The sequence below is a fragment of the Mastomys coucha genome, unplaced genomic scaffold (genome assembly GCF_008632895.1).
Source record: "Mastomys coucha isolate ucsf_1 unplaced genomic scaffold, UCSF_Mcou_1 pScaffold21, whole genome shotgun sequence".
In the NCBI taxonomy this organism is placed as follows: domain Eukaryota; kingdom Metazoa; phylum Chordata; class Mammalia; order Rodentia; family Muridae; genus Mastomys; species Mastomys coucha.
This window is the reverse complement of record NW_022196904.1, coordinates 95,465,795-95,480,978: the sequence shown is the minus strand read 5'-3', so window position 1 is coordinate 95,480,978 and position 15,184 is coordinate 95,465,795. Positions and strand designations below refer to the sequence as shown.

Below are 15,184 nucleotides of genomic sequence, written 5' to 3'. Positions count from 1 at the left end.
CTTTTTAATAACTTTTGGTTGAAAGTTGATTTTATTTGATAATAGAATGGCTACTTCAGCTTGTTTCTTGGAACCATTTGCTTGGAAAATTGTTTTCCAGCCTTTTACTCCGAGGTAGTGTTTGTCTTTGATACTGAAGCGTGTTTCCTGTGTGCAACAAAATGTTGGGTCCTGTTTACATACTCAGTCTGATAGTCTATATCTTTTTATTGGGGAATTGAGTCCATTGATGTTAAGAGATATTAAGGAATAGTGATTGCTGCTTCTTATTATTTTGTTCTTAGAGGTGAAATTATGTTTGTGTGACTATCTTTAGGGTTTTTTATAAGGATTCACTTTTTGCTCTTTCTGGGTGTAGTTTCTCTTCTTGTGTTACAGTTTACCATCTATTATTTTTTGTAGAGCTAGATTTGTGGAAAGATATTATATAAATTTGGTTTTGTCATGGAGTATCTTGGTTTCTCCATCTATGGTAATTGAGAGTATTGCTGAGTATAGTAGCCTGGCCTGGCATTTGTGTTCTCTTAGGGTCTGTATGGCATCTGCCCAGGATCTTTTTGCTTTTATAGTCTGTGGTGAGAAATCTCCTGTAATTATGATAGGTCTGCCTTTATATGTTACTTGACATTTTTCCAGTACTGCTTTTAATATTCTTTCTTTTGTACATTTGGTGGTTTTTTATTAGATATTTTCTTTATTTACATTTTAAATGCTGCCCCCTTTCCTGGTTTCCCCCTTGAAAAAAATATCTATTCCCTTACCCCTCCCCCTGCTCATCAACCCATTCTCTCCTGCTTCCTGGCCCTGGCATTCCTCTACATTAGGGTATAGAACCTTCACAGGACCAAGGGCCTCTCCTCCCACTGAAGACCAACTAGACCATCCTCTGCTACATATGCAGCTGGAACCATGAGTCCCACCGTGCATACTCTTTGGTTGATGGTTTAGTCCCTGGGAGCTCCAGGGGTACTGGTTATTTCATATTGTTGTTCCTCTTATGGGGCATTTGGTGTTTTGACTAATATGTGACAGAGAAATTTATTTTCTGGTCCAATCTAATTGAAGTTCTGTGGACTTCTTGTATGTTATAGGCATCTCTTTCTTTAGGTTAGGGAAATTTTCTTCTATAAGTTTGTTGAAGATATTTATTGTCCCTTTAAGTTGGGAATCTTCACTCTCTTCTATACCTATTATCCTTAGGTTTGGTCTTCTCATTGTGACCTGAATTTCTTGGATGTTTTGGGTTAGGAGATTGTTTGCATTTTGCTGTTGTGACATCAAACATCTTTAACTGTTGTGTCAATGTTTTCTATGGTATCTTCTGCCCCTGAGATTCTCTCTTCTTTCTCTTGTATTCTGTTGGTGATGCTTGCATCTATATCTCCTGACATCTTTCCTAGGTTTCCTAGCTCCAGAATTGTCTCCTTTTGTGATTTCTTTATTGTTTCTACTTCCATTTTTAGATCCTGGATGGTTTTGTTCAATTCCTTCACCTGATTTGTTGTGTTTTCCTGCAATTCTTTAAGGGATTTTTGTGTTTCCTCTTTCGGGGCTTCTACCTGATTACCTGTGTTCTCCTGTATTTCTTTAAGGGAGTTTTTTTTTTTTATGTCCTTCTTAAAGTCCTCTATCATCATCATGAGATGTGATTTTAAATCAGAATCTTCTTTTCTCCTGTTTTGGGGTATTCTGTCCTTGCTGTGCTGGGAGAACTGGGTTCTGATGATGGTATGTAGCCTTGATTTCTGTTGCTTATGTTCTTGTGCTTGCCTCTTGGCATATGGTTATCTCTAGTGCTACCTGCTCTTGCTATCTCTGACTGGAGCCTGTCCCTACTGTGATACTGGTTGTGTCATAACTCCTCAGAGTTCAACTGTCTCTGTGATCTTGTGATTTGGTGATCCTGTGATCCTGAGATCCTGGGTGTGTCAGAGCTCTCAGGAGTCAAGCTGCCTCTGGGATCCTGGGATCCTGAAATCCTGGTGTTACCAAGTTCCTAAGATCCTGTTGTATCTGATCTCCTGGGAGTTAAGTTTTCTCTGGGTATTGCAGGGATGTTGGGGAGCAAGAGCCCTAGGTATTCTCTGGGCACAGGTATAAGCTGGAAGGAACCCGTGTGTCTTGTTGGGTGGTGATTTATGTTTTCCTAGTTCCTGTAGGGGCCCCAGTTACACCAGGTGTTGGAAAAGATGTTGTGACCTCAACTCTGATCTTGAGTGTGTCAGAACTCCAGTGATTCTAACCACCTAAAAACCAAGCAATACAATCAAATTATGGGGTATAGAACTAAACCGAGAATTCACAATATAGGAATATTTAATGACTGAGGAGTACCTAAAGAAATGTTCAAGGTCCTTAGTGATCAGAGAAATGAAAATCTAATGGTCATTAGAATGAATGAAAAACTGCAACTGACAGGGGTTGGGGAGATGGGGGGCATCTGAAGGACATGTCAGAGATCTGGTATAGGGAAGACACACAAGAATCAATGGAGGTGGTTGTAGCTGTGACTCAAAGCATTGGGGATATGGAACATGAAGTAGCCACATCTTGTAGCCAAGCAGGAATCCCAGTTGAGCAATAAGTACATCAACCCAACCACAAAACATTCAACCCCAAAATGTACCCTGTGTACAAAAAAGGCAGGTATAGGAAATAAAGTAGAGACTGAGGGAATGGCCAACAATAACCTGTCCAACTTGAGACCCATCTCATGGGCAAGCACCAGTTCCTGCCATTATTAATGATACTCTGTTATGCTTGCAGACAGGAGTCTAACATGGCTGTCCACTGAGAGGCCTGACCCACCAACTGACTCAGATAGAGGCATAAACCCACAGACAAATATTGGATACACCTTGGGGACTCTTTTGGAAAAGTTGGGGAAAGGATTTCAGTCCCTGATGGACATAGGAACTCCACAGGAAGACCAACAGTGTCAACTAATCTGGGCCCTCGGGTGCTCAGAGACTGAACACCAACTAAAGAGCATACATGCGCTGAACCTACTCCCCCCACAACCACCTCCATCATATATGTAGCAGATATGCAGCTTGGTCTTCATGTGAGTCCTGAATAACTGGAGCAGGGATCATTCCAAAAGCCCCTGCCTGTCTATGGTAGGTGTTCTTTTAACTGGAGAGCTTTGTCTGGCCTCTGTGAGAGAGGATGTGCAGAGCCCTGAAGAGACTTGATATGTTATCATGAAGGATTACCTATGAGGGTCCTCTGCTCTCTCAGAGGAGAATGGGAGAGGGATAGGCTAAAGGATTGTAGAAAAGGATGACCAGAATGAGGAGCAATGATCAGAATGTGAAGTAAATAAATAATTTTTTATTTTAAAAAGGAATGATAATGAAACCCATCTCTGGTGTTATCATTTTTATAAATTTTATATATTTAAAATAAAAATATCTTTGAATTTTTAGAATTAATTCTACCCACTCAGTTACTAAATTAGATTCGGAGCTCACCATGATTCCTTATATACTGTATCATCTAGGAATTACTTTTCCTCTTCTGAAATTATTTTATTAGGCATCTTTGGAGGTCAGCTCTTCACGTTTCATTTTAGTTCATTCATTGATGGCAGTGCATCTGTGCACAGATGGTCTGGATATAGAGTTTTATTTCCTAAGCACTTTGACACATGTCCCTTTCTTCTCTTATTAACACTATTGATAGGCTATTGCTATTTAAATATATTTACATCATGGATAGCTTGTGTAAATAGAAGCAATGAACTATTTTACTGAATGTTAAACTTCTACATCTCTAAATTTGTGTTAATTTCTTTTTATTTCCTATTTAATTTTTGAAAAGTTGATCTCTCTTTCTTTAACTATCACTGAAGGTAGACAGCTGTAGCACCAATACAGAAGTACACAGAAAAGTTGTACTGGATCAAGAGAATCAAGGAAAGGCAGATTGTATAGCTATGTGCTTTGCACATAACAATTATATAGAGTTAGAAATAGTCTAAAGAGGAACAGAAATAAAGGAAGCAACTCTGCACAAAAGTTGTGATACTCATTCTCTTCCTTGGGTCAGAATCTGGCCACACTAGAGAAATCTTTGCAGGTCTGTTTAGTTAGATATTTTTAAAAAATGGGTTACTAATTAACAGAAGTAGATTTTCTCCTAGGACCAGTGGCTTATCTAGTCTAAGTCTCTTGGACAATTTACAGTGTCAGGTATGAATTCCATCTCATAGAATGGACCTTAAATTCAGTTTTCAAAAGGCACTTGGTTACCCCCATAATGTGTGTGCCTCTATATCACCAGATTTATGTGATACTATATGTCACAGATGTTATGGCTGTTGATATAGTGATCTTGATGATTACTATCTCCCTCTAATGCAAACTATTTTCCATTACCATGAACACTAGTCAGTAGGGGTGATGCTTCTATTTGAGCACTAATTTGATTTTTCCATGTTCAATGTTTTTATATTTTCTGTTTTGTTATTTTTTTGTTTGTTTTGTGGAAGTGGTTTGGAGAGAATCATAAAGTTTGGTAGGTTATGAAGTAAAAAGTATTTGGAAGAATTTGGGAAAGGGGGAAGAAAAAGGTCAAACACAAAAAATATAATAAATATTTTTAGATTATTACTATTATTATCATTAATTATTTTACTGGTTCACTTTACATTCCACTCAATACCTGCCTCCCAGATGCCCCTCCCACAACTTTCCCCCATTCCTCCTCTCCATTTTTAATAATTGGTTTTTTTTAAATACAATCTATTTCCAATATTTCTTCTAGGATTAAACAAGACTCTGGGAAAATCAGGTGATAAATTATTATAATCTCAGCATTTTGGAGCCTAAGTCAGTTGGATTCTAAATTCCAGAGATAAATAAACCTAAGGCCTTAAATCTTGTTAACTGATAGAAGACCTCAAGAAAAGCAAGCAAAGAGACACCCAAGAGGATTCTTTAATTTGCTATGTCTGAGACCAACATTTCCAAGGGAGAGTTTTTCAGTTGGTAAATGAGTCCCTCTGAAGCTATACACAAAGAAAAGCAGAGAGATTGTGGGCTCAGAAGACAGAGGAGGTTATTCCTGGATAATTTCCTGGCTTACAACTGACCCAAGAACATCCAGGTGAGTCAGCACAGGGCCTTCTACATCACTTCTAATTTCAGTTTATTCCATGGATCTTTGTCTCTTCCTACAGTGGGAAGCAGAGGTAAAGAAATCTGAGTATTCAGACACAAAAGCTGCCTGAAAAGGGACAAAAAGCATTGGGGCCCTTTTTATGCCTCGGGGATAGGGGAAGCAGTTTCTACTATTTCTACTACTTCCTTTCATATCTAATAATAGGGAAACCATCATCTTACTTCATAGGAAACTACTGAAAACGCATAAGCTGCCTGGCTGCAAGCACCTCCATCTCCAGAGCACACTTGCAGGTGAGAGGAAGGAATACAACCGCCCTGACAGCTGACATTGCCCAGACCTGTGAAACACTGCAGCAACTTAACCAAACAAACAAATTAACTGCTGTCAACATAAACTACATCTGATCTCTCCAACTACAGTGAAACATCTTCAGTCTTTAAACAGCACAAGGGAAGCTGAGGTGGTCAGGAAGCTAGATTTCTTAGAACCTCAGGTAAGAATATGTCTCTCTTTTAATGAAATGCATAGCCAGGCCCTGGACACATTGAACTAGGGAAAAGGGGGGTTCAAAGAAAATCTTAAGATTAGTTATAAACAGATGATCATTGTTCTAGGCCCGTAAACATACTTAATATTTAGGGCCATTTTCTAAACATTATGCTACAATGATGCATGTTAGGATATTTCTTTTATCTAAGAAAGACATAACTTTCTGGAAAAATATTCCAGGTTTAATATCCTGGGTAATATTTTTGAGGTGAATTTTTAGTGTTCATACTACCTATTCTACACATACATGGATCTTTATGTGACTCAAGTGACAGAGAGAGGGGGGGTGTTTGTGGGGGGGGAGGGAGGTAAATCAAGAAGTAAAGCTATTTGGAAAGACCCCATGTTGTTAGAGTCATACTGGGTTGCACAAGGGGTTAGGCAAATTGAGTTCATACCAACAAAGCTTCACTAAATATATGTTTTGTAGGCAACTAAGAGGACCACACAGAATGGAATTCTCCAACTCCACCTTGGGAAGTGGCTTCATCTTGGTGGGGATTCTGGATGACAGTGGTTTTCCAGAACTACTCTGTGCCACTATCACAGCCTTGTACTTTTTAGCGTTGACCAGTAATGGACTTCTGCTGCTGGTCATCACCATGGATGCCCGGCTCCACGTGCCCATGTATCTTCTGCTCTGGCAGCTCTCTCTCATGGACCTCCTCCTCACATCAGTCATCACTCCAAAGGCTATAATAGATTTTCTTCTCAAAGACAACACTATCTCATTTGGGGGATGTGCCCTTCAGATGTTTCTAGAACTGACACTTGGTAGTGCAGAGGACCTCCTTCTGGCCTTTATGGCCTATGACAGGTATGTGGCCATTTGCCATCCTCTGAACTACACAATCCTAATGAGTCAGAAAGTCTGCTGTCTCATGATAGCCACCTCGTGGATTCTTGCATCTCTTAGTGCTCTAGGCTACAGCATCTACACCATGCACTATCCTTTCTGCAAGTCGAGGCAGATCAGACACCTGTTCTGTGAGATCCCTCCCTTGCTGAAGCTGGCCTGTGCAGACACCTCCACATATGAACTCATGGTTTATGTGATGGGTGTGACTTTGCTCATCCCACCTCTTGCTGCCATTCTGGCCTCCTACTCACTAATTCTATTCACTGTGCTCCACATGCCCTCAAATGAGGGCAGGAAGAAAGCCCTTGTCACCTGCTCTTCCCACCTGACTGTGGTTGGGATGTGGTATGGGGGTGCTATTGTCATGTATGTCTTACCAAGTTCCTTCCACAGCCCCAAACAAGACAATATCAGCTCAGTATTTTATACAATTTTCACTCCGGCTTTGAATCCCCTCATCTACAGTCTAAGGAATAAGGAGGTCACTGGGGCTTTGAGGAGAGCCTTGGGGAAAAGATTTGCAGTACAGTCTAGATTCTAGATAGCTTGAATATCTGCCTTCTAAACTTTATTATGTCTAAAATAAAGAGATTTCTACTATAAGTAAAATACTTATGACAAAATCAATAAAGGTGTGGTTTTTAATAGATAAGTATGGGATACATCAACCTTTTTAAATACTCTTGAATATTAAGAGGTATTTTATAAAATTAAGTCTACCATGTTTAAAATTAAAATGTAACTGCTTGTGTTAGAGTTTCAAATTGGCCTCACCTTATCTCTTTTACATGACCCATGGGATTTTAACTTGTTATTGGACCAAGAATCAGAAAAAGTAGTTTCAAGTAGATAGCTTACATATTCATAAGAAAAGATGTTTAAGATTTGCTTAAATGTACAACTAAATAATCTTGGCCAAAATGTAATGTATTTTGCTTAAGAAGTATGCATCATGTTGATTTATTTTTCTCTTCCCAAGCATAAGCATTCATGGAGATTTCTTTAATTTTAAGAACGACTTTAAACTCTCCTCTCCCCCTTTCTCCTCCCTTCTCTTCCTTTCTCCTTCCCTCTCCTCCACTCTACTCTACTCTACTCCTAATTTCTTCTATGCAATTTCCCTTTCTTTCTTCTTTCTTTTATTTATTTTCTTTCTTCTATTTTCAGTGTTGGGAATTGAACACTTACCATTCTACCCTCTGAATAATAAAAGTGGACAGTGGGATGAGACAGCATTTATCCTTTTTCCATAACATTTTAAAATATCTTAGCAATCACAAAGAATCCATATGTTTACTATTGTTCTAGACATAAACATTTTACAATCTGTATATGTCAAAATATCCCATGGTATTCCATCTACACACATAACTTTTGTATATAACTGAAACACAAGACAGGACTGTCATCAGAAGTACCAATGTGAAGGAGTGTGCTCATGGATATCGGGAAAGAACATCTATTGGTTGGAGTATAAAGTATCACAGCTGCTTTAGAAATCAGTGTCAGGATTTCTAAAAATAAAAATCTACAAATAGATCAATAAAGAATTTGAAAGGAAAATAAATTTAAATTTAAAAATGGGATAAAAGGGAATATTGGTTGTTTTTTTTTTTTGCTGGCTTAAATATGCAGTACTATGGGATTGGTATGGCTGTGTGTAGAAATTGACTCTTTCCTGTTTGTTTTAACCAAAAGAAAATATCATTACAACTCTTCTAATATGGCACCAAACAAAGACTGGGGAGAGTTGTAGGTGAGGGAGAGGACAGCGTAGACATTGTGCATGACTTCTGAACAGGAGGCTTGCCACAGATGGCTGTAATATTTAGTGCATTCATTCCATAAGCACGAAGAAAGAATTTAGGAAGTATCCATCATAATCAATAAATATTTGAGGAGATAAATACACTTAATACGATTTAAATATTATACAAGGAATTCAAGTACAGAAACATACTAAGATATAAATATAGGTTTGCTTTTTATGTAACAGTTAAAATAAATAAAAGTAAGTTTTCAGGGATAGATAGAAGTTAGTATCCTAGAAGTAAGTAGTATGAGTAAAAATCTCACACTCGTTTAGATGAATTTTCCTCCATTTTTGCTGGCAGGACTCACTTTACTAAGCTGATATGTTCATGTAGATATTTCTTCACCTGCTGGCACACAGCAAGATTCTTGTGTTCCATGGCAGTGATACAGAGTGCTGGTGAAGAGGCCCTGGCCAGCTGTCAGAATACAATTGGAATTAAATGCAGCTCACATTCTTGTTTAACTTTGACTTTGTATTTGTACTTCTTCAACAAAACATCTGTACACTCTAAAATTTCAGGAATGGAAAGATTTATTTTAAAGTATTGTGAGGATTAAACAAGATAGTGAATATAGATACATGGAGGGAGGCATAGGGAATACATAAATAAATCCTATATCTAGCTATCATGAGAGAGAAGTACCCTTGCAGTTCTGAATATGTGACTATGACAGCACATGGGTGTTTGGTAATGCAGCTAGCTATTTCATCTCTGTCAAATAAATGGTGTTTTAAGTATGTAGTCACATGTGTTTATGCTAATTAGCAATGGCAAGCTCTCATGTATGTGACTAATATTTTCTGTTATGAAAATTCTTATGAGTACTTATATAAATCATGATTAAAATCAACTGAATAGTCTTAGAATTCACTGAAAAACTGTTTTTATAAAAATGTTTAACATTTGCATTTTATTTCACATTAAAGTTGTATTAATGTATTAGTACCATATTATAGCATCTAATTTGCATAGTTTGAATTTTTCTCAATATTTTGTACAACTTAAAGATTGAGAACAGATACTGTGGGTATTATAATTTTGGTGATGATTTCTATTCCAATTTATGACTTAACATTAAAATTTAGGATGAGAGTTTTAAACAGAAAACTTGAAGAAATACAGCCCCTGAGAGGCTATCCATTCCCATTGATATTGTTCTATACCCATGCATTCACAGGAAACAGTAGATGGACTCAGATTTAAAAGAGTGTATGAAGTTGGGAGGGAAAAGTAACACAGTGAGTAGAGGAGGGTTTGAGGGGGAGGCAATGTAGGATAGATTTAATCAAAATATATTATGTGAATGTATGAAATTCTCATTAAAAAGTATAAAAATAGTAAAAATTAATAATTAGGGAAATCTATATATCACAAGGTGGTTGTTTTCTTCTAATGGTATATTACTGTTAGGAAATAATTAATATATAGCTTTCTGGAAAAAACATGGTTTTTACAAATATTATTTATCTTAGTGAAGCTGGAACAGACAATGTCCCTTGAAAACCCATGTCCCAGGATGAAAAGCACAAACAGAACCAAAAGGAGCAGTGTCTGTGGTGTATACTTCTTCATGAGCAACTTTATTCTTATATTTTTGGTTGTGAGCATAGCCTTTAATGGCTGAGCCATCTCTCCAACCTGAGTAACTTTATTTTTTTTATTAGATATTTTCTTTATTTACATTTCAAATGTTCTATCCTTTCCTGGATTCCCCTCCAAAAAACCCCCTATTCCCTCCTCCATACCCCTATTCACCAACCTACCATCTCCCACTTCCTGGCCCTGGCATTCTGCTACACTGGGGTATAGAGCCTTAACAGGACCAAGGTCCTCTCCTCCCATTGATGATCGATTAGGCCATCCTCTACTACATATGTAGCTGGAGCCATAAGTCCCACCATATGTACTCTTTGGTTGGTGGTTTAGTCCCTGGGACCTCTGGTGGTACTGGTTAGTTCATATTGTTGTTCCTCCTATGGGGCTACAAAGCCCTTCAGCTCCTTGGATCCTTTCCTGAACTCCTTCATTAGGGATGCTGTGCTCAGTCTAATGGATAGCTATGAGCATCCACTTTGGTATTTGTCAGGCTTCAGTAGAGCCTTGCAGGAGACAGCTATATCAAGCTCTTGTCAGTAAAGTACTTCTTGGCATCTACAATATTGTCTGGGTTTGATGATTGTATATGAAATGGATCCCCAGGTAGGGCCAGTTTCTGGATTGTCATTCCTTCAGTCTCTGCTCCATAGTATGTCTCTGTAACTCCTTACATGAGTATTTTGCTTGCCCTTCTAAGAAGGATCCAAGTACCCACACCTTGGTTTCCTTCCACTTGAGTTTCATGTGGTTTGTGGATTGTATCTTGGGTATTCCGAGCTTCTGGGCTAATATCCATTTATCAGTGAGTACATACCATGTGTGTTGTTTTGTGGTTGGATTAACACACTCAGGATGATATTCTCCAGATCTATCCATTTCTCTAAGAATTTCATAAATTCATTGTTTTTTTTAAACTTTTATTGCATTATGATGAGAAAAGTTACATGATATCAATTTATCTGAATTTGTTAACATTTAAAAACACATTTTAAGTAAATAGAATTAAATCACATTATTGTTTCCCTTTTGTACCCCAACTCCTCCCAGAGACCCCCTTTCAATACCTACAATATCTTTTTTGTCATATTCCTTAAAATTTATAAAATATTATAACAATAAAAATGAGTATTATAAAAATTGTTTGATATAAAACAACAATCAATTTAACAGTCTTATGTAGATGCTTGTCTACAGCAATACTGAAAATACATACGTTTTTCTCAATATAAATTTTAAATAACTCCAAACATATTAACTGTATATTTCAAAATAATACATCACTACTAGTATTTTCTTAAATGAACATAAATATATAAAGTCTTTTTGTTTGTTTGTTTGTTTTGTATTTTTTGTAGGGCTAGACTTGTGGAAAGATATTGTGTAAAATTTGGTTTTGTCATGGAATATCTTGGTTTCTCCATCTACGGTAATAGAGAGTTTTACTTGGTATAGTAGCCTCGGCTGACATTTGTAATTCTCTTAGGGTTTATATGGAATCTGTCCATGATCTTCTAGATTTCATAGTGTCTGTTGAGAAGTCTGGTATGATTCTGATAGGTCTGCTTTTATATGTTACTTGACCTTTTTCCCTTACTACTTTTAATATTCTTTCTTTGTTTTGTGCATTTGGTGTTTTGGTTAATATGTGACAGGAGGAATTACTTTTCTGGTCCAAACTATTTGGAGTTCTGTAGGCTTCTTGTATGTTCATGGGCATCTCTTTCTTTGGTTAGGGGCATTTTCTTCTATAATTTTGTTGAAGATATTTACAGGCCCTTTAATGTGGAAATCTTCACTCTCTTCAATAACTATTATTCTTAGGTTTATTCTTCTCATTGTGTCCTGGATTTCCAGAATACTTTGGGTTAGAATCTTTTTGCATTTTGCATTTTCTTTGATTGTTGTGTCAATGTTTTCTAAGGTATCTTCTGCCCCTGAGATTCTCTCTTCTATCTGTATTCTGTTGATGATGCTTGCATTTATGGCTCCTGACTTCTTTCCTAGGTTTTCTATCTCCAGAGGTGCCTCCCTTTGTGATTTCTTTATTGTTTCTACTTCCTTTTTTTTTTTTTTTTTTTTTTTTTTTTGATTCTTTATGGTTTTCTTCAATTCCTTCACTTATTTGGTTTTGGTTTCCTGTAATTCTTTAAGGGATTTTTGTGTTTCCTCTTTAAGGGGTTCTACTTGTTTACTTGTACTTTCTTGTAATTCTTTAAGAGATTTTTGTGTTTCCTCTTTAAGGGCTTCTACCTGTTACCTGTATTTTCCTGTATTTCTTTAAGGGAGTTACTTATGTCCTTCTTAAAATCCTCTAGCAGCATCATGAGATATGATTTTTAAATCCAAATCTTGCTTTTCCAGTGTATTGGAGTATCCAGGACTTGCTGTGGTGGGAGTTCTGGGTTCTAATGAAGCCAAGTAGTCTTGGTTTCTGTTGATAAGATTCTTGTGTTTGCCTTTCACCATCTGGTAATCTCTGGTGTTAGATGTTCTTGCTGTCTCTGGCTGTAGCTTGTTCCTCCTGTGTGTCTGTCAGCCTGTGTCAGCACTCCTAGGAGACCAGCTCTCTCCTGGCAAGACCCGTGCACAGAGGGCTGCAGAACAGTTCCACCTTCTGGGTGTAGATGGAGGCAAGAAGGGCCCTGTCCAAGCTGCTCTGCCACTTCTGCAGCCTGTGCACTCCTGGCTGGTCCTGCCTTAGACAGTCACTGAAGAGAAAATGGAGATCTCACCTGAATCCTCGGGTTAGAGCACTCCCTGGAGACAAGCTCTCCCCTGGCAGGAATGGTACACAGAGGGCTTCTGAACAGCCCCATCTCCTCCTCGTTGCAGATGGAAACAGGAGGGACCCTGTCCCAGTTTCTCTGCTTGTGCTAGGCATGTGTGCTCCTGGCTGGTCCCACCTTAGACAGTCACCAGAGAGAGAATGAGTAACTTTATTCTTAACTGCTGATTGAAAGTAGAACTTTCCTGGGGTCTTCTGACAAGACTGCCATACAGTTAAAATGCTTTTAAAGGTGAAGCTACCTTTGTAGCTAGCTTTTACTCTCACCCTACCTCTCATCTTGGCTACAAATGTGCTTTTCTTTATTTCGTTCAGATCCTCAGTAGCTTCCAGCTGAGGGCATGTCCATTTTTTCCGTATTTAGTTCTCTGAAAAACTTTCATTTCCCACTGATGATCACAGTGGAGAGTGCATCAACTACATGCTGGAACTGCAGGGCTAACTGGGAGGTCATAGGTAAGCTTGCACTGGATGATTTTTTTATCATCACCAACCTGAAAACACTCAGTCCTGAAAAGGGTGATCATTTTTTTAAAAGAAGGGCAAGACTAAAGGAGGTGAGATCTGATCACTAAAAATCAGGAAAACAAAAACAACCAGTAATGAATATTGAACACTAAAATTCAGATTACTCCATGGCAGATGGAGAACCAGAATTCAATTATAATTTTGAACATCACACTACAAAACAATTATTAAATAAGAAAACAAACAAAAAGATTGTGGAAAAGGGAAAAGGCAAAAGTATTCTATAAACCATTGGATGATACCCCAGTTTGTTCGTGACAAACTTCAAGCACATCTTCTGCTTCCACCCCCAGTCCCTTTGGAGTATGAGTAGCAACAATTCTCTGCCCTTAAAAGAGAAGCCTGAGTGAATTCTTCAGAACTCCCTGTCTTTGATAATATGATTCTTTGAATTTCTTAAGATATAGTGTCGAAAACTGGAGCAGAGACAGAAGGAATGGCTGACCAGTGACTGGTCCAACTTGGGAACCATCTCATGGGCAGGCACCAAACCCTGATGACTATTACTGATACCATGTTGTACTTGCAGATAGGAGCCTAGCATGGCTGTCCTCTGAGAAACTCTACCCAGCAGCTGATTGAGACAGATGCAGATACACACAGCCAAGCACTGGATGGAGGTCAGGGTCTCCTGTGGAAGAGTTAGGGGAAGGACTGAATAAACTGAAGGGTATGCCAACCCCACAGGAAGACTAAGAGTGTCAACTAACCTAGACTCTTGAGAGCTTCTGAAGACTGAGCCACCAACATTCATAGGCTGGTCCAAGGCCCCGGCACATATGTAGCAGAGGACTAAGTTGGAAAGGATGAGTCCTGTACAGACTTGATGTCCCAGGATGAGGAGATTATAGCATATATTGATTACAGCATTCCTTAACAAGGATTCTATCTCCCTCTAGCCTACCACCCACCAGAAGTAGTAGAAAAGAAAGGGTTTTGGTATATGGAGGAAGTGGACCTGGTTAGAAACAGTTCTTTGGGGTGATTACAATCTCCATTGTTTTCAGTACAGTCCCCTAGCAAGCACCAAACACAAACCAGCAGTACAGTCTCCTTGGCAGACCTTTTGCATGAATCAGCAAGGGCAGTTCAATCTAGAAGAAAGCACGGGCTTGCCAACCAGCCCATGTTTGCAGAAGCAGCGGGAAGCTTCAAGCTCAAGATTGTTTTAGCTATCTTGGGTCCTTTGTACTAAAATATAAATTTTTTTGATTCTTCATTTTTTAAAAATTAATGGCTTTGGACTTTGGAATGAAGTCACATTAAATATATAGTTTGATTTTGGTTGTGAATCATTTTCACAAGATATATTCATCTATCCATGAGCATGAAAGGCCTTTCTCTAAATTGCTTTCTTCGGTGTCTTAAAATTGTTATTGCAGAGGTCTGTAATTCCTTTGTTAAGTTTATTCCTAAAAAACTAATTTTGTGGCTAATACAAATGGAACTTTTTCCCTGATTCCTTTTTCATCATTGATATATAGGAAAATTACATATTTGTGAGAACTAATTGTATATCCTGTTACAATTGTTGAAAACATTCATCAGTTCTTAGACAAGTTTGGATTTGTCTTTGGGCCTTCTATGTATAAGATAATAACTTATATATATGGGGATACTTTGACTCATGCATTACTATTTACATCCATTTTATTTACTTATCCTATTGCTATAACTAAAATGTAAACACTATGTTGAATACAAGTGGAGAGAATAGACATCCTTGTCTTGTTCGGGACCTTGGTGGCAATGTTCTGAATTTTCTTCCTTTAGCATGATGGCTTTCAGCTTGTCATCCGTGGCACTTACTGTTTTCTGCATGCTTCTCTTCCCTAGCCTCCCCATGACTTTTATTACTTGAAATGTTGTCAAGGGCTTTTTCTACATTTGTTCAGATGATCATGTAATTTCTGTCTTTGAGTC

General features: G+C 38.0%; 1 protein-coding gene across 1 annotated transcript; it reads left to right on the top strand.

The window, feature by feature from the left end:
* The first annotated feature begins 6,128 nt into the window (after positions 1-6,128).
* LOC116100793 (olfactory receptor 2AG1-like) lies at positions 6,129-7,076 on the top strand. The gene has a single exon (XM_031384526.1). The coding sequence runs from the start codon at positions 6,129-6,131 to the stop codon at positions 7,074-7,076; it is 948 nt and encodes a 315-aa protein (XP_031240386.1).
* The last annotated feature ends 8,108 nt before the right edge of the window (positions 7,077-15,184 follow it).